This window comes from Podarcis liolepis (genome assembly GCF_965112155.1).
Source record: "Podarcis liolepis genome assembly, chromosome: 2".
Lineage (NCBI taxonomy): Eukaryota > Metazoa > Chordata > Lepidosauria > Squamata > Lacertidae > Podarcis > Podarcis liolepis.
Genome location: NC_139555.1, coordinates 42,137,683 through 42,162,883, shown reverse-complemented (window position 1 = coordinate 42,162,883; position 25,201 = coordinate 42,137,683). Strand labels below are relative to the sequence as shown.

Genomic DNA, 25,201 nt, shown 5'->3' with positions numbered 1-25,201 from the left:
AATGTGGGTTTAGTGTGTCTTCACCATTTTTTGGCTTAGGTTCAGCTGCCTCTAAAGATATTGTTACCAAATTCGGCACAAAGGTTCCAGAGGTAGGGGTGGGGTTTTGGGTTGATGTTTGGATGCCAGGGGCCATTTTGAATCAAGATGGCAGACAGAAACATGACTTTACCCGACTTCGGGTGTGATGGGCCCAAGCTTGCAAATTATATTATCTATTTATGAAACACAGTAGTTTTTGGTTTCTACACAATCTCAGGCAGTGCTGGGCACTCCCAAATGGTACTTATATGAAAATAATAAATCCTAGTTGCACACCTCAGTGTGATTACATCACATAATAGCTCCACTGAAGTATTTGGGAAGTATTCTGGAATAAGCAATTTGAATGTTACACCTTGAGTCTGGAGCCCTAAAGCAAACTTACTTGGAAATAAGTACCATTGAGATCAGTGAGATTTGCTTCTGAGAAATGTGCCTAGAATTGGACTGCAAATCATTGCTGTCCATTTAATTTTGTTGCACTTCAGCTGCTGAAATACCACTGTTTAAGCCTGTCTTGAGATGCTTTTAAAAATATTTTGTACAGACACTGCTGAATTTTAGCTTAGGCTCAGTACTTTATTTTTATCTATTACTATTCTTGAAACACTTGCTTTCACCTATTAATGCAATATTTTATTTTTATTCATTGTTCTTCTTGAAACATGCATTTTCACCCATTAGCATTCTAACAACTTTTAAGTGGGTTGGGGATTCAGAAGCTTCAATTGTACTAGCCTATTGAGCATGGGGACACGGGTGGCGCTGTGGGTTAAACCACAGAGCCTAGGGCTTGCCGATCAGAAGGTTGGCGGTTCGAATCCCCGCGACGGGGTGAGCTCCCATTGCTCGGTCCCTGCTCCTGCCAACCTAGCAGTTCGAAAGCACGTCAATGTGCAAGTAGATAAATAGGTACTGCTCCGGTGGGAAGGTAAACAGCGTTTCCATGCGCTGCTCTGGTTCGCCAGAAGCGGCTTAGTCATGCTGGCTGCATGACCTGGAAGCTGTACGCCGGCTCCCTCGGCCAATAAAGCGAGATGAGCGCCGCAACCCCAGAGACGATCACAACTGGACCTAATGGTTGGGGTCCCCTTTACCCCTTTACTATTGAGAATGCAGGTATGGTCCTTAATAACTCAAGACCATGACAAATACATTCCTCATCTTCATGTAGGACTAAAATAATTCTTTTGGCATGTCACCAGTGGTCTCCAAATCAGGGGAGCAGGGGAAGGAACAATAATCAAATAAGGACAATGTCTTGATTAGCAAGGGATAATGTTGCCGATTATATCCTGGCAAAATAATTATCATAATAATTATAGCACGCTATACACAAACAGGCTGGAGACAGGTTAGTTCAAGTTGAGGTTGCTCTCTGCCAGCATCTTTCTTTGTTGTAATCTCAATTTCCTTCTAGGAGCTGCCAGAAAAATGGAGCCACGTGAAGAAGCTGGCAATAACTGTGAAGCATCATGTAGCTCCTTTGCAGGGAAATGAAGTGACCGTTCTCCGCAAGAAGTGTGCTGTGTTTGATGTGGAGCAACATAAATTCAGGGAACGATTTCACCAACAGGCACCATTCAGGTTAGAGCGGATAGCAGGTGTAAAAGGTGGAGGACTTGTGTGTTCTTCAGTCGCAGTGTTTACCGTTTCATCTCGGCTACCAAGGAAAGATAAAATCATCCAAATAACAAAGGCCACTAATAGAACAGTTCCCTACAGTAGCATACTATTATTATGACATCTCTTGTGCCCTTGGTGCCCAACTCTTGACTGTGAAAAACAATAATATTTGCTTACCTTTTTTTCAGTAGGAGCCTTTGAAGAGGGAATATTTATGTATGTTTAAGCCTGTAGCATGGATGGTTTGCATTGCCATTTTTTGCACCCTACAGTGAGGTCACAAGTATGATGCATTGTTGGTGAAAACATTGATCTGTCCTTGACCTTTTCAAGCCACTGCTTGAAGTGAAAATTCTAAGTTGATGATATGACCTGAGTTGGCGACCACCTCATCTTTGCCTTCTCAGTCAAAAACTTCTTCCCCTTTCTCTTCTCAGACATGCGTGTTTGGTTATTCCGTTACTTATTTTCAACAGCTGTCTACTTTGCCATAAAAGAAAAATAAATCAAGGCAGCAAACAACATGATAGGAAATTAAAAGAGTATCAGACAATAAAATGCATGCAATTAGGCTAAAACAACAATAAACTCGGAATTCAGAATGCTGGTGGGGGAACCTGTGCATCAAAAGGAGTGCTGTGATGAGGCTGAGCTTCCTTTCTTAACGTCAACATCAGAAAGCCCCTATCCCAGGCATCCCCAAACTCAGCCCTCCAGATGTTTTGGGATTACAACTCCCACCATCCCTAGCTAACAGGACCAGTGGTCAGGGATGATGGGAATTGTAGTCCCAAAACTTCTGGAGGGCCGAGTTTGGGGATGCCTGCCGTATCCTGTGGCTCAACCACAGGATGGAGGAGGAACAGGGCCTTAGAGGATTATCTCAACAATTAAGCTGAGAGCCAACATGACACAGTGGTTAGAGTTTCTAGGCTGAGCCCACAGGGCCGTACAAAGGATCCTGCAGGACCAAACCATAGGGCTATGTAGGCCAGCATCTTCTCTACTGCACCCACACCCCAGGCACTGGCAAATAGGTCCTCCTTTTTGCTCTTTAAAATATGGCAACCCTACCAGAAGGGTTGAGCAGCACAGCTCAGCTTGCTTCAGGTCATGTTAGATCTGGCACAGGCAAACTCAACCCTCCAGATGTTTTGGGACTACAACTCCCATCATCCCTAGCTAACAGGACCAGTGGTCAGGGATGATGGGAGTTGTAGTCCCAAAACATCTGGAGGGCTGAGTTTGCCTATGCCTGTGTTAGATTATGAGAGACTATAGAAGCTGAATGTCACTTTTGGGTGACCTTTTTAAAATTTGTTTTTGCCTTTTATTGTCTCTCATTTTATGGTCTAGGGCAGGGTTCTGCAACCTTTAAGATAAAAAGAGCCACTTGGACCCGTTTCCAAAGAAAAAAAAACTGGGAGCCGCAAAACTCGTCATTATAAAAATAACTTTTTTTGTCACTTTTTATTATTTCTTTGTTTGACCCCTCAGAATTACTCCTCCTCATAGAAATAAACGTTAAATTAACAAGTTACCTTTTTTTGTGTGTGTGTTCTTCACTCCCCTTCAAAACAGTGACCAGCGTACATGCCCCCTTTCAATGCAGTGACCAGCGTACATGTCCCTTACAATGTAGCGGGCGGGCGGGAAGGTGACGTCGGTTCGGTGCATGACTAACGCACGCACCGCCCCCATGCAATGTCACAGCCAGTACAGCGCCCGCCACAATGGGGAGTGTCAGGACGCACAATGCGCCTCCTCCCCTTGCTAGTATCCGCCCCGGAGCCGCGGCAAAGGGGTAAAAGAGTCATGACTGAATGCAGTTTAAAACTTGCTTCCTAGGTTTGACGCAACAAATCCCTACCAAATGCTGGATGCATCCCACACAGAGCTTATGCAGATGGAAGTTACCATGACCTCAATTTATGAGGCAGCTGATTTGTTTGAAGTCAATGTTCCAGAATACAAACAGCTCAAGCAGTGCCGGAGGGAAGTGCATATTCTTAAAGAACTCTGGGATATGATCTCCATAGTGATCTCTAGCGTGAATGACTGGGAGACTACGAAATGGAGGGATATTAACATTGAAAACATGGAGCTGGAGTGCAAGAAGTTTGCCAAAGACACGCGGAGCCTGGATAAGGAAATGAGGGCCTGGGATGCTTTCTCCGGGTTGGACAACAAAGTGAAAAACATCCTGACATCTCTGAGGGCTGTGTCAGAACTGCAGAATCCGGCCATCCGAGAGAGGCATTGGAACCAGCTGATGCAAGCAACAGGTGTGCAGTTCACTATGGACGCAGACACCACCCTGGCAGACCTGCTTAAACTCAACCTGCATAACTTTGAGGATGAGGTGAGAAGCATAGTGGACAAAGCAGTTAAAGAGATGAGCATGGAGAAGGTTGTGAAAGAGCTGAAGACAACCTGGGCCAGCATGGAATTCCAGTACGAACCTCACCCCCGCACAAACGTCCCCCTGCTGAAATCTGACGAGGAGCTCATTGAGACCCTTGAAGACAACCAAGTCCAGCTGCAGAACCTGATGACATCCAAATACATCGCTTTCTTCTTGGAGGAAGTGTCTTTCTGGCAGAGAAAGTTGTCAACGGCAGACTCCGTCATTTCCATCTGGTTTGAGGTTCAGCGGACGTGGTCTCATTTGGAAAGCATATTCATTGGGTCGGAAGATATCCGGGCACAACTTCCGGAGGTAATAAAAATCCTATCTGCTTTCTACAGGAAAGCGCCGAGGGTGATTCTCCATTCTTTAGGGAGCATTTACCTCAGGGAGGCTGCTGTTCTGGGAGTCCTGCTTATTCAGTTGCATAATTGTTCAAGGTACTCCATGGCACTGGCTCCCAGTACAGATATGTGAGCTGCAATTACAGAATAGTTCCCTCCCCTCCCCACAGACCCCCAAAAGCATGTGTTGGACTGCTGCTGTTTATTATTTAGGGGAGAGCCCACCTACAGGCTGGTTTACAAGGGCATCCTGATACTTGTGTCATGGTTGGGGATCTCTAATAAAGAAGTATCAGCACTCCACCCAAGTTCAGTTCCCAGGATTCTTTAGTGGAGGAGTGACTTAACGTGTTACTGTCAGAAGTTTCTGGATTGCGACTCTCATCACCCCTGATTATTGGCCCTGCTGGCTGGGGCTAATGGGCGTCCCATAACATCTGATGGGGCACAGCTTAGCTATCCCTGTTATCCCTGTTTTAGGGGAAGTCAATGTAACGGAAGTGACATAAAGGTAATATAAATAGTGTATTTCACTCCTGCTACTGAAAGGGATGGGAATGAAAAAAGTTGGTATACCATGTTGAACGGTTCTGTAGAAATCTCTTGTGCTAATGAGAAATGACCGGGGCTGAGAGGAGTGATGAGGTATTCAGATATGCTGGGTTATATCCTCCAGTCATGCAGGAAGGCAGAGAATACATAACAAACTTTTGGACCAGCCTTGTGACCCTAAGCTTCTTGCCCTGTCTTTTACAAGGCCACTCTGCTTCCAGGCCTCCTTTATGCCTCTCCTCTCACCCACCTTGGCCCTCCTCTCCAGAGTACGCCACAAAGTCAGTGGGGAGAGAGCCATGGCCCCCTTGAAGGCCCCACATAGGGCCCAGAGCCTTTGAATCTCAGAAATCCTCTATTATCTGACCTCGGGCTTCTTCCTCAACCATCAGATCAACTTTCCTAGGGCACTATTCTCTACCCAAATTTAAACTGGCTGCACTTAGCTGCCTGGCTACTGAAAGGGGATATATGGAAGCTGAGGGATATATGGAAAGGCAGCTGGACCTTCTGTCTTTCTTGTCTTCCATAGGATTCCAAGCGTTTTGAAGGAATTGATGTTGATTTCAAAGAGCTGGCATATGATGCTGAAAGAACCCCAAATGTAGTGGAAGCAACCAACAAGCCTGGCCTTTATGAGCAACTGGAAGATATCCAAAGCAGGTAGGCAGGACTCGCATGGCAGAAGCTTCTGAAATGCTATTCCCGGTTAGGAACGGATCCTTTAAGTTCCTTTTGCATGTATGTAATGGAAACTCTGGTTTTAGTTAATCATAAATGTTCTACATCTCTTTAAGAGCCATTTTGAGGACATTAAATTGATGAAATACACAGAATTAGCAAAGTTAACAGACAAATTACATGAAAAGGGCAATGGTGACTTTAGAAAAGAATGGGAACCCTTTATAATTTACTTACAGAAACAACAAAAAGAGATGGACTCAATGGCAGGCTTTGAATAAACATTCACAACTTTATTTAAGTAGAATATGATGAAAGATAGCAATAACATGTATAGTTATTTAACATGCAGAAGATAACAAGTAATGTAATAAACCAGAAAGGGAAGATGAGGGAAGTCAATGGGAGGGTGGGGATGGTAAAATATAAAATTTGGATACTTGTATTTGTAATTTGTTGTAATAAAGAAACTCAATAAAAATGTAAAAAAGAGAGAGCCATTTTGAGGACATTCAAGCTGTTTCACATGTTATATTCTGAAACTGTGCTCTTAAAATGTGCAGTGGCGCTGCCAGAAAGTAATATGTATGCAACCATCTCAAGCAGTCCACTGTGTGCATATTAAAGGTGCATATGCCAGCCAACAGGGATTGGTTGCGGCTCTGATGTGCACAGGTGGCAGAAAACACGTATTTGTAACCCATGAAAGCAGTGAAGCTTCTCCAAAAAGTGCCTCCCCTCCCAAAGTTAGCAAGACAAAAGTATGTGCTTCTTCTAAAGGTATCTTTGCTTTTCTTAGTTTTCTGCACTTTTATATATTTTAAGTGTATGCACATTCTTCTGTGCTTGATTTTGCCAGGCTGTCTTTGTGTGAAAAAGCTTTAGCAGAGTATTTGGACACCAAGCGGTTGGCATTTCCTAGGTTTTACTTTATTTCTTCTGCCGACTTACTGGATATTCTTTCGAATGGCACCAACCCGCAGCTGGTAAGACACCTTAGCTTCTTTTCTACCTATGGAAATGGCTTTTGTTTTGGTAGAATGTGCTTGATTCAACTGTTAGGTACTTGCTGTAGAAAGGAGACTGGTTCTATCAGTGCTTTGTTTGTGACCTTGACCATATAAGCCTTCCTTTCGAGAAGCAGCAAGTCTTTGAAACACCACTAGATGGCAGCATCTACATCCTGTACTGGTTTTTATAGAACTCCGTTAAGTATAATCTGTGCATCCTTTTCACAAAAGGAGAGAGGCAAAGGGCTTACCCAGGTGTCAGAATGCTTGCAGATGAAGGATTTTATTGAGTGCTGGGTGCAAAGATCCAACTGCCTAATACTTGCAAGCCTCACAGGAACTCTGCCGATCTTTCTGCTGATTGATGCCAGTCCAGACTGAAGTAGCAGAATCAACATAGCAAAGTCCAAAGCTGAAATTACATTGTGATTCCCTCATCCCCACTTTTTGGGGGTGCCTCTTCCTTGGCATTGCTTTCTCATGCTCCTTTCAGGTGGGGTAGGAAGAGCTTCTGCCTGGACAAGAATAAGGAATTCACAGATATTGAAGGAGAGCAGTGCAGTTTAAGGTTTTTGTTGTTGTTTAAAGAATCCTCAAGACGTAATGGAGGGATGGGGGGGGGGGAGAGGAAACCTGTGGCCCTTCAGAATGGTTGTTCTCATTTATTTACTGTAAAGGAATCTTTACACAAATACATATATGCAGCGTACAGCAATACAAAACATGAAGACGCTAAAGCAGCAAGGAATAGGCAAGGATGGTCTTGAGCTGGTTTGTGACTTATTTGCTATGTGTTAACCTGCAGGTCCATCCAGTTTCGGAGTGGCGTTTTTCTGATTTGATTTTTTTTTTTAAAGGAAGCATCCTTTAAAAACCCAGTGTGCTTTTATTGAAGAGGAAACAATAATTTTGAAACAGTTAAAGTACAGGGTAACTTGCAGTGTAAGCTGATTTCACTTATGCGATTGCAACTTTACACGGGCAGCAGAAAAATAAGAGAGCGGGGGAAAGCTGCTGTGGAAGGAGCTTTTAAAGCCCTTTGCCTTGCTTATGGGGCTCTGGGACGCTCTCAGAACCCTTCTGTGTACTTCCCAGAGGTGGTCAGGGCAAAGCCTGCTTCATACAGGTAGGGATGGGTCATGAGTGTGGGAGGTGCTGGTTCCAGGGGTTCCTGGCTTTATGCAATTTTGAGTTTATTAGTGGACCTTCAGAACCGAACCCTCACGTAGGCTATGAGTTACCTGTACTTACAGGATGTCCCAAGGGCTGCTTGTCTTCTTTTGTTTTAACAATTTCTAATGGCTCATCACAAAATGCTGTCTCTTCTTGGAGAATTGCACAGAGCAGAAGATTGCTTCTCTCTTTGTATTGATTGTACATATATCCATGAGGTTCATCCGATGACATTTTTGCCCCCTGAAATAGTAATAATGATAATATAATAACAACAACAACAATAACAGTAATAATAATAATAAAAATAAAAATACAACACTGTCCCCATGCCCCTTGGCCTTTTCTTCCATGCTTGCTGTGTTTTATTGTGTTTTTACTGATGATGGTGCCTCTGTCCCTGCAGGCTGTGACTCTCCTTCTGCCATATAGAAATATGCAGAACACACATAGTAAAAACCCGTTGGAAGGTATAGGAGGACATACAGGTGGCAAGGAACTCCAATGGTGCTAATCCAGTCACTCCTTCCACTCCTGGCAGATGACCTGCCAGTTACATTTGTGCTGGCCTCTCTGGCTACCCAGTGCAAACAGCCAGAACATATTTGAGAATTCGGAGAACTGAGACTCATGTTTCTTTCAAGTGCTATGAATGTCTCTTCTGCTTCACACAGGCGTGGGGATCTTTTTCAGCCAGAGCACTGCACACTCTAGAGGGCAGCCTTTCAGAGGCTGCATTCCAGTGGCGGATAGGGGCCAGAGGAGAAAAAGTGGGTGTGGCAAGGGATGCGATTCTTACTTTTGTACAGTAGGCTACATGCAAAAGTCAAAAGTTTCTATATTCCCCCCACCCAATACATACACATCTTCAGTGTTAATCAATGCAAATGAGGCACAATCACAATTTGAGGAAATCATATTCCAGCAGGGAAAAGCACTTAGGGGGAGTGCAGATTGGAACCAGAGGTGTTGTCTCCTTGAAAGAGGGGGTGTAAGTTGAGGAGAGTCCTGAGGGTCGGGTAAAGACCCCTTGCTCTGAGGTTCTCCACCCCTTTAGGGCTTCAAGATGACAATGCAGGACAGAGTCCTAAGTCCATTCCTTGTTTGCCACTGTGGATGAATCCCCTTCTCCCACAAAAACTATATTAAAAAGAAAAAGGAAGGAATTTGGTCTTGTAGCATACCAAGTGAGCACTATCTGTGTTTGAGTACCACTTGTTTAGTGCTTGTCAAAGTACACCTGGAAAAAGTGTATTGTGATGGGAGAAGAATGGTGGACTGGGTGAAATGTCACCATACTTAACACATTTATACCATCAATATCACAGGCCTACACCGTTTAGAGGTCTGCACCTGTTAAACTGGATTCTAAGCAATTGAAGGCTTTATATAACTAACTGCTTCTGCACACAGAAAAAAGCAAAAAAAGGCATTGATTTCTTCCAGCGCAGAATCCTTCTCAGCTACTTATTGGGCTCAGAACTTCAATTTGATCAATGCCTCGAACACAGCAGAAAACACGGGAAAACACAAAGGAAAATATTGCCTTGAAAAGCTCACTGATATAGGAGGAATTATTTGAGCTGTGTCTGTTATTCCTATTTAAAGCGATTTGCTGTAAAATCAAAATAAATGTCAAGTAGAATCAAATATGGATAAACCTGTGGCCTTTCCATTGTTGTCTCTGAGCTCCGTCTGCTGATTCCAGGAGGAGGATTAAATACACAACAATTTTATCTTAGTGGGCCTAGTGTTGGACTCGCAATGATTTAAGTGCAATTGAAAGCTTTAGGGGACAAGTTGGTAGAGAATGAGAATGCTTTATATACAGTTTATCAAATGGAAGGAGGGATGTTTTGTACATAAAAGGAGCTTTCAGGATTGAAGTGAGCTGGTTCTGTAAGCTGCTGAATGCCAATTATGGCTGTTGGGCATTGCACAAAACTTAGGTCTCCAAGGGAAAGAGCATTAACTAAAGACAATGAACAATAAATGTAAGATGTCTTTCTCTTTGACGCAGGGGTCCAATGGTACTATTTTTTAAAGGCAGCAGCAAGAGAATGTGGGTTCGTAGATGGTATCCTCCTGTGTCTTCCTAACTGTGGCCCATTATTCTTGGAAGCAATATGGAAAAGTGCTGTGTTCTCTAGCTGCATGGTGCTCAGTCCTAATTGTATACATATATATATTTTGCAGGTCCAGCGACATCTTTCAAAACTCTTTGATAATATGGCCAAGATGAAATTTCAGGTGGATTCAGACCAAAGTTCGACCAAGCTTGGCTTAGGGATGTACAGCAAAGAGGAGGAATATGTTAACTTCAGCGAGCCATGTGACTGCAGTGGACAGGTTAGGGTGATGTCAAGAAACCCATGTTCCTTCTGTGAACAAGGTCTATGCCTGTGGTTTTTGTTCAGACTATAACAGAGCATTTCCTATTTGGCACACTGAATGGGTGCTGTAAACAGGTTGCCTTGTTATGTACCTACTCTGGTTACATGATTCAAGCAAAAATGAAAGTTCAATCAGCCTAAGAGTTCTCTGTACAATTTGAGCCTTTTCTGCATGGATTGAGGTGACATTAGATTCAGTATTACTTACTTACTTTTTTATTTGATGCCTTACACCTGAGCACTCACAAGGCAGCTTACAAACAGTGAGCACGGGAAAGCTGAAACAAAAGAACAAAGCAATGCAATTTTAAAACGTATTGTATCCTTCAAAATACCTATAACATTTTGTTACAACAGCTGATGAATTATGCACAACAGAGAATATAACATGTGAGCAACAAAACAGTTACCTTCAAATGCCTTGGGAGTAGGGGGAGGTCTTTATCTGGCACTGAAAATATATTAATGACAGTGCCAAGTGAGCCTCACTGGAAAGAGCATTGTATAGACAGGGGGCCACCACTGAAAAGGCCCTCTCCCACATCATCATGACATCAGCTGATCATTTCTGAGTCTGGGCAGGCTCTTGTCAGAGTGGCACTATGAATGATTTGGGGGTCTTGAGTGGTATAAGGTTTTATAGGTTAAATTGAATTGAGCTAGGAAACATGTTGGCAGCTGCTGAGGCTGGACCAGGATCGATGTAATATGGTCATACTATCTGATCTCCATTAATACTCTGGCCACTGCATTCTGCACTAGCTACAGTTTATAAACAGTCTTTAAAGGTAGCTCCGCATATAACACATAGCAGTAATCTAACCTGGAGGTAAAGAAGCCAAGTTTACCTCTGAAGCCAAGTTATCCCTATCCTCATAGGATAGCTGAAGCTGGTAGGGGGCACACCATGCTACTGAGGCTACTGAGGCTAGTGGCAGTAATGGATCCAGAATAGCTCCCAAGTTATGAACCTATTCCTTCAGGGTGGAGTTTTGACCCCATCCAGGACCAGTTGAACATCACTCGTTTGGTCAGAAGACCCACCGACTCAGCATCTAGACTGGGTTTCAGTAAGTTGGCCTTCATCTAGAACGTTACTGTGGTCAGGCACTGGTTCAATGTAACCAAAGCTTCACCTGTAAAAGAGGAGAATGAGAAGCAGAGCTATGTGTCATCAGCATATTATGGCAGTGCACTTCCAAACTCCAGATTACCCCACTCAGCAGTTCCATGTTAGATGTTATGCCAGGGGTCAGCAAACTTACTGCGCCTTGGGCCTGTGTCTCCAGCGCTGATTGTGTGGTGGGGCGGAGGGCGGGGAAGCACGTGCCCATATGTGCACACACGCTATTTCTGGAGCACTTCAGGGTTGGAGGAGCACCGGAAATAGCTCGTGCGCATGTGCACGGGCCTCCTCTGACCCGCATGTGCATCGGAAATAACACTTGCGCATGCACACAAGCTATTTCTGGTGCTCCTCTGACCCGGAAGTGGGCAGCTGCGCAGCGCAGCGCCGGTAAGAGCGGGCAACGGCAGGGGTCGCCACAGGCCGGATAAACGAGTCCCTCAGGCCTTATCCAGCCCGCAGGCCTTAGTTTGGGGACTCCTGTGTCATGCAGCAAGGAGGAGAAGATATAGACTGTTGTTGAACTCTACACCAGAGAGTCTGCAGGACTGGGTAGTACTATCCAAAACCTCCTAGAGTTGGCCATCCAAGTAGAGCAGAAACCCTGCAAAGGAGTAGCTGCCAACTCCAGAAGAGACCCCTGCCTGAAGCCCTGGAGAGCTGTTGCTAGTCAGTGTTAACAATACTGAACCTACGTGGACTTAATTCTCTGACTTGGTATGAACAGCCTTTATAATCAAGAAAATAGTAGCACCTTGTTAAAAGAAAAGCTTCCTTACTGTTGTTAATAAATATTCCAAAACTTGTTTATGAATATTGTCACTTATATCCTGAACCCACCACACCGTATATTCATTTACTTGCTCCAGTTAACCACAATTCCATAATACCTTATACATATATGTATGTATAATATGGATATAGAGATGTTTATCAAACCTCTTTTCAAATTATGTTACCTCCTTTAACTGACCAGTGAGCAATTCCACGAAAAGCAGACAAACCATCTGATTTTTTAAAATTTAAACCGCGAGAGATGTTCACTCTCCTTTTTTAATTTCGCTGCTTGATAAAAACCTATTTTCTGATAACATATCTTTAGATCTATAAAGTCAATTTCCCTATAACTCTTCACTTATGTAAATACCCTTAATACACATGTATTTTTCGACCGTGATATTGTCTCTTGGTAGAAAAATGCATTTATGTATGAAGTGACCCTGATGTTAATATTATACGGTGAGCATGCAAGAGGAAAGGCTGCTTTTAAAAGTAATTTATTTATAACCCGATTCATCTCGAATGGTTGGGTCTGGTTACAATTTTGTGGGCGGGAAATAAGCATAAAACCCCACTGTAATAGAATAAATAGAATAAAGCAAGAGGTCAACTTCAAGCAGGAAAATAAATCCTGCAAGTTAGCCCTTCTGGCCACCCAAAAGGCAAGTCTTTCAGAAGAAGGAGGACCACAGCTTAGTAGCAGAACACAGGCCTTGCACCCCAAAGGTCCCAGGCTGAACCCCAGCATCTCCAGGTAGAGCCACCTGAAGTCCTGGAGAGCTACTGCCAGTCAGTGTAAGTGATACTGAGCTGGATGAGCTAGCGTTCCAGACTTTAAAACGTGCTTAGGTTCACGCTTTGGGCACTTTCCAGTGGGAGAGTTTTTATGCTCTTTGTATTTTGCTGTTTTAAGCATGGCATGAAGATAGAATGGTGGTGAGGTGCTTCTAGGGACAACAGGGGACAAGACAAGTTGGTTCTTGCCTCTTGCCTTGAGCAGCAATCCTTTTTTTTGTAGTTTCAGGGAAGGAAGAACCACCACCTCCAGGGTAAGTAACGCTTGATGGTAATTGCCTCCTGGATTCCTCTTCTCCCCTAGGTGGAGAGCTGGCTGAACCGTGTGTTGGACCACATGCGGGCCACTGTGAGACACGAGATGACAGAGGCTGTGATGGCTTATGAGGAAAAGGCAAGGGAACAGTGGCTTTTTGACTACCCAGCACAGGTACTGCTCTGTTTCCTCTTCAGATGAACAATCCGTGGTGTGTAGGGTGGGCTAAGCATGGTTCTGGGGCAAATCCCATTTTATGCCTTCTTAGCTTGAGTAGCTGTCATTTCTACTGCACCTGGGACTCAGCTATACAGCTGCAAATATAATGTTTTGAGTGCATTATACATATGTGACACCAGATGGTGAGCTAATGGTGAATTCCTTTTTTTCTTCTTAAGCATTTCACAGCGTTTTTTAAATATATGTGTAGATTCAGCCCTGGTCAGTCTTGCGATAACTGACCAGTGGTAGTCATTCTCTGAACATCAGCAAACAGGGAGTTGCTTGCACAGAATTTGGTTGCAGGTAAAACAAGCAACAGTGACAGAAATGGAAAAGCCCAATATACCCAAAGGCCTGGGCAAATTTCACCTGCTGCTGAAATTACAGCAGTATCCTGGTGAGACACACTTCAGAGCAGAGGACATTTCAAAGATGAGGGGCCACTACAGAGAATCTTCTCACAGGTCTTTAACCCCACAGAATCTCATTAGGTGTAGGGACCCTCAGCAAAGGTTCCTTGCAGATTTTTAAACTTGGGAAGGTCGGTATGAGAGGAGGCGTTCTTTTAGTTACAGTGGTACCTCGGGTTAAGTACTTAATTCGTTCCGGAGGTCCATTCTTAACCTGAAACTGTTCTTAACTTTAGCTAATGGGGCCTCCCGCTGCCGCCGCACCGCCAGAGCACGATTTCTGTTCTCATCCTGAAGCAAAGTTCTTAACCTAAAGCACTATTTCTGGGTTAGCGGAGTCTGTAACCTGAAGCGTATGTAACCCGAGGTACCACTGTATTTTGGACCTAGGTCATTTAGGACTTTAAACCCCATAACACCTTCAATTAGGCCCAGAAGATAATAGGCAACTAGTGCATTTTTTCCAGATTTGATGGGCAGTGTTAGAAACTGAGGTATGAAAGCTAGGAGCTAAATGACACCTTAAACACAACAGAATGTCTAGGCGCACTTTTTTAATAACCAGAATACAAAGCTGAAAATGAATGAAATGCGGCTGAAATAATATTCATTTTTCACATGGTCTAGTCCTTCCCCTGCCCACCCCCCTAAAATATTCTTAAGAGGGTTTCTTCTCCAGTCTTCAGAGAGTAGCTGGAAGTGGGGAGGCAGAAACAGGTCCTCATTTCCTTCCACTCCGCAGTTTTAATCTGAAATCTTAGGCCAGTACAGCGGCCAGAGCTCAGAAACAGCTCACCCTAACAAAATTCCCTATCGCAAAATGTCCCTAGAACAATGGGAGTTTCAAAGCACTATCAGTTCTCTGGGGCATCCGCTTGCACCCTGGCTGTGAAATTCTCATCAGATGCTGCTTCTGGTTGTTAAGCCTTGATTGCTTACCAGAGTTCAGAATTGAAGTGCAGCCTAATGGATCATTGGGAAGTAGGAGTCCTATGGAAGCTTCCTGAAAAAAAAAAAAGGCTTCTGTAGTCTGAAAAGAACATTAGCACATGAGCCTTGCTGTGGGGTAAAGCCAGTGGGAGAATGAGGAGCTTGCATATCTCAGATCTTTGCAAACTGGGTGAAAAAGGCAGCGCCTGCCCTGGAAGAAACGATGGCTAACAGTAAAGCATTAACAGTTGAACTTTTTATAATTTTCCACCCTCTGCAAACACTCGCTCCAGTTTAATAGCTTCTGAGCTGGGTAAGTGCTTTAAGAATTGGGTTGCCAGTGACTAAAGATTATCAGATGGTTTTACAGCTCAGAGGATTTTAGTTTTGCTATAAAAGAAGAAAGAAAATCCATTTTCTCCATATGTAAAAAATAGAAGCTTGGAGGACATGGCTTTGCCTTTTAAAAAAATATATATATATTGAGTGGTGGTTGTTTTTCCAATATGGAAATCAAAATTTTATTAAGAATTTCGACACTGAAAAAAAATATGGGTGGTATTTTCACCAGTTTTTGTTTTTTTAAGAAGTTAGAAATATTTTTGCTTCGGAACCATTCACAAAGCTTTATGGCCTAGGTCTTTTGCTTACCCTCATTTATGAAAAAGCACCCCTTCCTGATGATTTATTTTGACTTGCAATATTTGTTAACCCACCGTTTCTATCTTTTGACCTTTAAGTGGCAATAATTCTATATATCACATTTTTATGGCTTCTCATAGATTACCTAATGCAGGTGGCCAGTGGGGATGTTTTCGGGATTGGCAATGTTTAAATCCCAGGTTTTATTCTAGGCCATTACTGCATGATCTTTTGTGGCCATAACCCTGTGGGAAGGTATGGCCTTTGAGGCATCTTTTTACTTCAGGGTAATTGCAATTTATCTTCTTCCTTTGGTGGATTTTTCATTTGATGAGTTGCCATCTCCTGGGAACATTTGCCCATTAAATTGGGAAACACTGGTTAATGCTGGAGAGGATGTAGTGATGGAAAAAACCAATCTGTCCCAGTTTATGTCTCAGAGAAAATTCCTGAAGTATCTCTGGACTTATTCATCTGTAGCAATTTTATGCAATGGCAGAATACAGTACAGTGGTACCTCGGGTTACATACGCTTCAGGTTACATACACTTCAGGTTAACAGACTCCGCTAACTCATAAATATTACCTCGGGTTAAGAACTTTGCTTCAGGATGAGAACAGAAATCGTGCAGTGGCGGTGCAGTGGCAGCAGGAGGCCCCATTAGCTAAAGTGGTGCTTCAGGTTAACAACAGTTTCAGGTTAAGAATGGACCTCCAGAACGAATTAAGTTCTTAACCCGAGGTACTCCTGTACTCCTGTAGTAAAGCATTGTATCACAAGACAAAATCCTTGTAGCCTTTTCAGGAATTATCCACACATGTATTTTTGGTGTCTTTTTGTTTCCTGACACAATTTTTTACCACATATTTCTTCTTCTATGAATGAAAAAAAAATCATTTTGGGAGGAATTCAGCATCGTGCTAAGAAGATTATTACTATTATTATTTATTGAATTTATATACCACCCTATACACAGAGATCCCTCTGTTAGGGCAAATATTTTGGGTTGCTAGACAGAATGACCCCCCATCTCCTCCCCTACCCCATATGCTGTTCCACGGATTCTCCTGACCCCTCTGACACAATTCCGATGTGGGGGGGGGGCAGAAGGAGAGGGAAGGAAAACTCTGTTGCTGAAGCAGAAGCCCCTCCACAGGGGTTCCATTGACGGCACTCATTAGCTGAATCCCACCCCTTAGACTCTTTGTGGCCTAGAAATCCACCCTTTATTTCTGACTTTGCAAAGTATTCAGAGTTTCTTTCTCTTTCCGAGGTGGCACTCACCTGTACTCAGATTTGGTGGACCACAGAGGTTGGGATTGCCTTTGCCAGGCTGGAAGAAGGCTATGAGAATGCCATGAAGGAGTACTACAAGAAGCAAGTGACCCAGCTGAACACCCTCATCACCATGCTCATAGGGCATCTCTCAAAGGGTGACAGGCAGAAGATCATGACCATCTGCACCATTGATGTGCATGCTCGAGATGTGGTGGCCAAGATGATAGCTCAGAAGGTTTGTCACACAACACAAACAGCTGGATCTTTTCCATACTGTTTTTCTCAGGATTACTGAGAAGGGAGCTTGTGCATTGCTAGGGAAGACGAGTAGTTGGCTAAACCAGCACTGGGATTACTTTGAAGCCGTGTTGCCATTGCTGTTTGCCCTTTTTACATCCTAACTCAGGGTTCCTCAGGCCAGCTTTCTCAAAGTTAGGATGGTAATATGCTGAATTCATCCTGGGATATAGGAGGGAATGTTTGGTTCTTGTTCCAGGTGAGAGCTGGGGTGTGAGTCACGCCTAGTTTTTGATTCGGGTCTTTGAGGTGGGTCAATGGCGTTTGTGTCTTAGCTAAGGTAGTGTGGATATGGGATTGGTGGTGGCAGGTAAGAGTGGGCAAAAATATAAAGGTGGGAGGAAGGCAAGTTAAATCAAAGCCCTTGCCCACTCTGCTTTAGCTGCTGTATTTCAGAATCTGGGGACACTGGTCAATTGGCCCCCTGGCCTGGTCATGTAGTTGCTAAATGCCAGGTCTGTCCATAATACATCATTGATCACCCATTATTTGATTGTGTATATATAAATATATATGCAGGTTTTGGTGTCTTCGGGTGTCTTCCCGTGTAAGAGTTGGGGTGTCTAGGCGACGTTTCGACGAGGTCTCACTCGTCATCTTCAGGCTGGTGCTTTCGGCTTCTTGTTACTGGAACAGAGCAGGATCTCAGTGTTTGAGTTCCTATAAATACTGTTGAGGGGGTGTGGTGTATAGCCTCCAACGTTCTGGGCAGAGAGGAAGTTCCCAGGTTAGTGTGCCTTTTCTTCTTTTGTTCCTTAATTACTTGAGGGATATCTTGAGTGATTTCTTGAGTGATATTCTGAGTACCACTTAGGTGGGTCATTAAGTGTGGATTAGTTGCTAAAGCTTTCGTGTCTTGACCTCTTGAGCTTGTGAAGAGTTTTTCTGAGAAGATGGCTGTACTGCACTTAGTTGTGCTCTGGCTTGGCTTCGTGTATAGGGGCGAGCTGTGGTTTTGTGCCCTGTGTCAGCCAGATCTGTGTAGGGATTGCAGGGGGGTGCAGCATCCGGAGGTGCCACTATGGTTTGGCTACTGGATGGAGTCTGTAATTTATCTGTGGAGAGGGTCTGGGTTTGGGTCTGGTGTGGTTGATTGGTGATGGCGTTCTGTGTGCCTCTGGTTCTGGTGTCGGTTTTTGTGGGGAGGGCTAATATATATATAAATATATATATATATACAGTGTATCTGAAGAAGTGTGCATGCACACGAAAGCTCATACCAAGAACTAACTTAGTTGGTCTTTAAGGTGCTACTGGAAGGAATTTTTTTATTTTGACTATGGCAGACCAACACGGCTACCTATCTGTAACTTGATTGTGTATGATGGAGCACACTTGTCATGCATAACTTCAACCTTGGCAGATGCGCTGGGAGGCTTATGCTGACCCAGCAGGTGCTCGGTGCAGCACCATTCCAGGCCAGAGGGGGAGGGAGGAGGTGTGACAGTCATCCAGAAGAATTTCATCGTCCTTACCAGGATACCAACTGGCAATGTGTGTGGGTTTGAGGGGTTGTTTGTGAATGTTTGGCCAAAGAGACAGCACAGGGATGTCACTAATGTACCATCTACCCCACTGCTCTGCAACCTCCCTGGCCGAGCTGGTGAATGAAGTCTTGCATGTGGTGTTGGAAAACCCTACCACAGTGGATTTTTTGGGGGGGGGGGACTTCAGTATCTATGCTGAAGCTGCCTCAAATGGACCAGCTTGGGATCTCATAGTCTCCATGAAAACCATGGGGCTCTCTCAGTATGTTAATGTTCCAATCCGTGTAGCTGGGCATGCCCTTGATCTGGTCTTTGCCATAGAATGGATTGCTAATGCTCCATTGATTGGAGAGCCCACCATTCCCTGGAGAAGTTTGCCCTGAATGTGGCTACTCCACTTGCAGGGATGGGGGACCTACTGTGTTGCTCTGGGGGATTTTCTACCCGACCTGACTGGCACTCCTGTCAAGGCACTTGCGTCACTGTGGAATGGTGAGATGTGTGACGTCATTGACCCCAAGTACACTCACGATCGCTGTGGAGCATGTAGATCACCTTGGTATTCCAGCTGTACCATTTGCCCCTCCATAAGCTGTTTTATGTTGATTTTCTTCTCTGCTCTTGAAGGTGGACAATGCACAGGTGTTTCTTTGGCTGTCTCAACTCCGACACAGGTGGGCAGATGAGGAGAAGCACTGTTACGCGAACATTTGTGATGCACAGTTTCTATATTCCTATGAATACCTTGGGAACACACCCCGCCTGGTCATCACTCCTCTGACAGACAGGTAGGTATCTGGAAGGGCTCAGACAAGGGAGCTTTGGCAGCTTGTTGCAGAATCTGTTCTCCTCACCCTCCCATTTTGTTTTTGCAGAAATTTGCTATTTCTGATGTGCAATTCACAAAGCCTTGATGGTTTTGCAGCTCCAGGCTTTTTTTATTATTAAAGAATTTTGTTTTTTTAAGGACAGGGTTTTTAATAGTGCTCTGCTGTTTTTGCTGTTTTTATTATCTACATTTCAGTATATTTGTTTTCATATTGTTTTGATTTCTGTTACAGTTTAATTGTTTTTTAAAATGATTATCTTTTATATGTTTTTAGGCTTTTTGTGTGTTTTTCCTGTCTTGTTTTAATTTGTGTAAGTTGCCTTGAGTTCCAGTATGGGAAGAAGGCAGGATGATGATGATGATGATGATGATGATGATATTTTCCTTCCTGTTTGAAGATGCTACATCACCCTCACCCAGTCCTTGCACCTAACCATGAGTGGGGCTCCTGCAGGGCCAGCTGGCACTGGGAAGACAGAAACTACCAAGGATCTTGGGCGAGCTCTTGGCATCATGGTGTATGTTTTCAACTGTTCAGAGCAAATGGACTACAAGGTAACTTTTAAGAAACTGTCAAGAATAATAGCATACTAGTAAGATTCTATGTAGAGAGAAAACTCAACTAAATGCTGGTTCATTAGGGAAGTTTCTCTTAAAAGGTATGGTGAGGACTAGAAATCCAAAACTCTGCAGAAAGCTAAATACATATAATTAAAGGTAAAGGTAAAGGGACCCCTGGCCATTAGGTCCAGTCGTGACTGACTCTGGGGTTGTGGCGCTCATCTCGCTTTATTGGCTGAGGGAGCCGGCGTACAGCTTCCAGGTCATGTGGCCAGCATGAGTAAGCCGCTTCTGGCGAACCAGAGCAGCGCACGGAAACATAGTTTACCTTCCCGCCGGAGCAGTACCTATTTATCTACTTGCACTTTGACGTGCTTTCGAACTGATAGGTTGGCAGGAGCAGGGACTGAGCAACGGGAGCTCACCTCGTTGCGGGGATTCAAACTGCTGACCTTCTGATCAGCAAGTCCTGCTACACATTTTTGTTTGTTTGGAGAAACTGCATTTATAGTTAGTTCTGACATATTTTCATTCCACTTCCTTTGGGGTGCAGTCCCACTGGGAAGTTTTTTTCTGCACAATCGGCATTGATTTGAATGGGATTTGCATAAAAACAGAGTAGTGCTGTGGTGAAGCATGATCGCACTCAAGCTTTGCAGTTCTCCCCAGGGCAGATGTATTCTCCTTGTTCACTTCTGTTCCATTTCCCGAAAGCTTACTATTTTCCCTCTTGTGGGAAAATCAGCTGTGGGGCTGTATCCAGTTCTTTGCTTTAAAGAACAAAGTTCCCAAAATATTTGAAACACTTTCAGGATCCATCCGCAGAGTTGTGGCATTCTGAGGGGATTGCCTCAGCATCTGACCTGGAAATGAAACTGCCTTAACTACTACAGTGGTACCTCAGGTTAAGTACTTAATTCGTTCCGGAGGTCCGTACTTAACCTGAAACTGTTCTTAACCTGAAGCACCACTTTAGCTAATGGGGCCTCCTGCTGCCGCCGCGCCGCTGGAGCACGATTTCTGTTCTCATCCTGAAGCAAAGTTCTTAACCTGAAGCACTATTTCTGGGTCAGCGGAGTCTGTAACCTGAAGCGTATGTAACCTGAGGTACCACTGTATTGCTATATTGTGGCCAACAGACAATGCTAGACCTGGGTGCACCTACCTTCAATGCAGTCAGCATTGTGTGTTTGCAGCAGCACAGCAAAAAGTAGGTGGGGCTGTTTCACTTTCAAGTCAGGTGCTGAGACAACAGCCTCACACAGTCACAGTTTCATAGGTATGCGGCATCCTGTTTTGAAATCAAAGCTTAAGAAACATTTCATTAAACTAGAGCAGGGGTGAAGAACATCTCTTTCCCCTTGCCTCTGCCTCTGCCGCTACTGCTAATCCACAATGTCCATCTTTCCTGACTACTGACAGTGCTTTCTGGGACTTATGGGAGTTGTAGTCCAACCATCTCTGGAGGTCTGCAGGTTCCCTAGCCCTTGTCTAAATGGCCCTTCACTGCTTCTCATTGATCTAAGTAAGCAACCCTAGAATTATTCCTTCATCTATTTGAGCTCGGAGTGCTGTCAGCCAGTACCAATCATCTTTAAATGGGTGGTTTGCATATAGGTAATAAAACTGTACAATTGAGAAACTCATCCAAGTTCATCATTGCTGTTATTAGCTTCCCCCTTCCATTCCCTTGCTCTTTAGAAAGTGCCTACAGAACAAATTGCTCATGAGACTGGAAATAGGTTGTATACACATTTCACCGAAACAAAATAGGTGGGTAATTTTGCTGTCCTTTCCCCTTTTTTGTTGCAGTCCTGTGGGAACATTTACAAAGGCCTTTCCCAGACTGGTGCTTGGGGCTGTTTTGATGAATTTAATAGAATTTCTGTTGAAGTCTTGTCAGTGGTGGCTGTACAGGTAAGTAATAAGTAGGAAAGAAGTGTAAGGCAGGGATGTGAGAGCTTGGCTGCATTTGGATGTCACACAAAACTATGGTTTGGTGAGACATGAATGAGCCTAACCTCCTCCCGGGCTCTCCTCTCTTCCCTCTTGCATGGCCTTCTGTTTCTGCTTTCAATTAATCATGGTTTATTGCTGTGTCCAGACTGACAAACTGTGGGCAACGTTAACTATGGTTCATTTAAAATAAGCCGACTTCAAACTACGGTTTCTGAAGCAGGCTTCTTAAAACTGACCATAGTAAATCTTAACCACAGTTGCAGTCCAAATAATGTGTCATGCTGTGGGTAAAGAAAAGTGGGAGCAAGGGCTTTCAAGCCATTCCTCCTCTTGGCTGCATGGAAAGGAGAGAGTGTGTGCAAGCCTAGAAGGAGGCAAGGCTCCTTTATGTCTTGCTAAACCATATTTTAGTGTGATGCCCAGAAATGGTCACTGTTTTATGTTAATTCATTCTATTTCCACCTTTCCACTGATTAGTCTTCAAGAGAGCTAACGATAAAAACGGATAAACAATAAAATACAAACACAATCCAGTGGAAAAGGACAACAATGACGAGAGCAGAAAAGCAAGTAACCATCAAAGGCTGGAGAGGACGATGTGGTCTGAAACTGGCATCTAAAACATAAGAGTTAATGTCAAGTTAATCTTTCTTGGGAGGGTATTCCATGAATGGGGCAACACCTCAGAAAAAGCCCTATGCCTGGTTGCCACTTACCAAATTTCTTCAAGATAGGGTTACCTGGATCCAGAAGAAGTGGGGGGAGGCTTGGTTTACTGGTTTTAATATTGCTTTTAACGTACTGTGGTTGTATTATTTGGAAATGCAGTTCGGTCCCATTATAAGCATAATTCCTCTTTTATTTTTGTTGAGTTCCAGTGCTTGACAGCTGTTGGGTGAGGTGGGAATTCTGTATATCAGCTTTGCCTGGTTCCAGGTGCAGAAGTGGTGTCATAAATGGTCTAAGAACGTGGAAGCTGTAGGGTACTGAGAGGAACAGTAGCTGAGGGGCATTTGATCTTGCTGTAGGGATACTCAGTAGAAATAGAGAACATAATGCTTCTATGGCAGTTGTAGCATAGCTATATGCCTCTCCTCCTTTCTGGTTTAGGCAGTGTTATTTGGCAAAGGTATGTACAGTTGTGAAGTGCTGTGTACAGAAGTGCTCTGTGAAAATATGAGGCCTGTGCATTTTAAGTGCTGTGTGTGTAAAAAGCCCACGTAGTGATCATTCGACACTGTTGAGCTTGTTAATGTGCACTGCCCAGGAAAAGATACAAAAGGGTATTATCTGATTAAAGGAGAAACGGTATCCTCAGATAAGAAGGCCCTAGTCAATTCAACGTTACATGTTTTTTCTCCATTAGTTAGACTACTGAAATAAAATAAGCAGAGCCACTGTAAAGTTATCATCATAGTTTTAAATACAATTTGGAATGTTAATGTGATGGTGGGGAAAGCCCTAATCAGATGCTTGTCTTGTCAAGTGTTGAGTGTCTTGTCAAGTGTTGGTTGTGTTTGAAGACAGCCTGTTAATACAGAGATTATCTTGAGCCAGTAAACATGGCGTTGATGATCTGTTTTTCCTCTCAGAAAGCAGCACAACAGGAAAAACATTCTTGACATTAAGCCCTCCAAAGAATAATAGTCAAGACGATGAATCTGTGCTTCAGAGGTGCAAGCCACACAGCAGAACAAAGCAGGCCATAAAGTTAGCAAGTCATGTATGTTGTAGTAGATGTGCTAGTCTTGCTATTAAACATTCAAGGCAGCCACTCGCAAAATCTCACTTAACTTCCAGGTCAATTAAAATTCTACCTTGGATAGCTTAGCATGTATAGATATTGCATTGTTGGCCCAAAGCAGTGGGTGTTCTGTTTTAATTAGCTCTTAGCCTTGAATATATTCCTATGATGTTGGCTATGCAGAGCCATCACACAGGGGGATAAATGTATGCTATAGACATTTTTCCATGGCATGAAGGGTTTTCATTTCTTTTATCCCAGTATCAATGAATCTATATAGCTGCTCCTGCCTTGGCTGGTTTGGAATAGTCCTGGTTTGCAAGGTGGTGATATGTCACAGGCTTCCTCATTCCTGCTTCCATGACCCATCCTAAATTTTGTTCCTGGATTGCATGGGAACAGCTCACATTAACAGTCAGGTTCTGTCAATAGTAGGCAGGGGTCTTTCTGGCCTAAATTTAATGTTCATGCAACCTTACATGTGGCATGGGGAAAAAAGAGGGTGGAGAGAAATTATTCACCCCCCTCTGCCCCATTACAACACTACAACTGGGGGCCACCTGATGAAGTTGGCTGTAGTTTCAGGACAGACAAAATAAAGTATTTCTTCACCTAAAAGCATAATTCATTGATGGACTTTACTGATGCAAGAGGTGGAGATGGCCACTGACTGAGATGGCTTTAAAAGAGAATTAGACGAATTCATGAAGGGTAGGTCATCAATTGCTCATTAACCTTGGAATCAAGTGGAAAATCTTCTTCAGAGGCAATGTGCCTCTGGATACCAGGTGCTGGGGGAAAAAAATTAGGGAGGGCTGCTGCTCTTGTGCCCTTCTTCTGAGCTTCCTGGATGCAGTTAGTTAGCCACTGCCTGAAACAGGATTGGAGGAGCCCTAATGGTTTGGTGCAGAAGGGGTCATCTTTCATAGGGGATAAAATTTACACTGACAGAGCCATGGAGCAGCCTTCCCCCCTTCTTTTTTAGGGGGGAAAAGGGGAGTACAGAGACTCATAAAGATACAGTTTGCTCATAATGTGGCAGCAGTTTTAACAGCAATCACTTTAAAAAGATGATGCAGCCCTCTCAACCCACAGAAGACATCTTCTTGCTTAGATATGCTGCAGTGTAGATAAGTGCTCGATTCTAGTATGTACCATAATATCACATAACTTTTCTAGCACACGTTTTATTAAGCACGCTTTATAAAAAATCTGTGGAGCTGGAGAGTGAAAAGCCCAATCTTCTTCCATTTTCAGGTGAAAAGCATACAGGATGCCATAAGGGACAAAAAGCAGAATTTTAATTTTCTCGGTGAAGACATTAAACTAGTTCCTTCCGTTGGCATTTTCATCACCATGAATCCTGGCTATGCCGGTCGTACGGAGCTGCCTGAGAATTTGAAAGCTCTTTTCAGGTAAGATATGGATCACGTTCCTTTTAGCTTTCGACATTTTAGTATGTTAAAACATTTGCCTTATTCTTTCCTTCAAGAGTGTTTTGTGGTGAGTAGCTGTTGTTCCCATTTTATGGAACATCAGCTGAGGTTTTCAGTATACAATCTGGCAGCTTGTCATTGCACTGGAAATTGTACCTGGGGTGCCCTGCTCCATACCCAACACTATTCATCATGATATCTCCCTTTGCCATGTGTATTT

At 43.7% G+C, this 25,201-nt stretch overlaps 1 protein-coding gene and 1 long non-coding RNA gene across 2 annotated transcripts in view; one reads left to right on the top strand and one right to left on the bottom strand.

The window, feature by feature from the left end:
• Nucleotides 1-25,201, top strand: part of DNAH9 (dynein axonemal heavy chain 9) — a 183,189-nt gene that overhangs the window by 23,809 nt on the left and 134,179 nt on the right. The window contains exons 19-29 of the mRNA XM_083487398.1: nucleotides 1,463-1,629; nucleotides 3,517-4,387; nucleotides 5,504-5,634; nucleotides 6,512-6,638; nucleotides 10,032-10,184; nucleotides 13,234-13,359; nucleotides 16,664-16,903; nucleotides 19,080-19,240; nucleotides 19,680-19,836; nucleotides 21,655-21,759; nucleotides 24,803-24,960. Coding sequence (XP_083343524.1) covers nucleotides 1,463-1,629; nucleotides 3,517-4,387; nucleotides 5,504-5,634; nucleotides 6,512-6,638; nucleotides 10,032-10,184; nucleotides 13,234-13,359; nucleotides 16,664-16,903; nucleotides 19,080-19,240; nucleotides 19,680-19,836; nucleotides 21,655-21,759; nucleotides 24,803-24,960 — 2,396 coding nt within the window. The remainder of the gene's footprint in view (nucleotides 1-1,462; nucleotides 1,630-3,516; nucleotides 4,388-5,503; nucleotides 5,635-6,511; nucleotides 6,639-10,031; nucleotides 10,185-13,233; nucleotides 13,360-16,663; nucleotides 16,904-19,079; nucleotides 19,241-19,679; nucleotides 19,837-21,654; nucleotides 21,760-24,802; nucleotides 24,961-25,201) is intronic.
• On the bottom strand, nucleotides 6,649-16,493 carry LOC310699617. Its single transcript, XR_014522160.1, has 5 exons — nucleotides 16,433-16,493; nucleotides 11,077-11,364; nucleotides 10,441-10,506; nucleotides 7,904-8,078; nucleotides 6,649-7,177 (listed from the first exon to the last, which is right to left on the bottom strand). It is a non-coding gene; the product is annotated as an uncharacterized lncRNA (long non-coding RNA).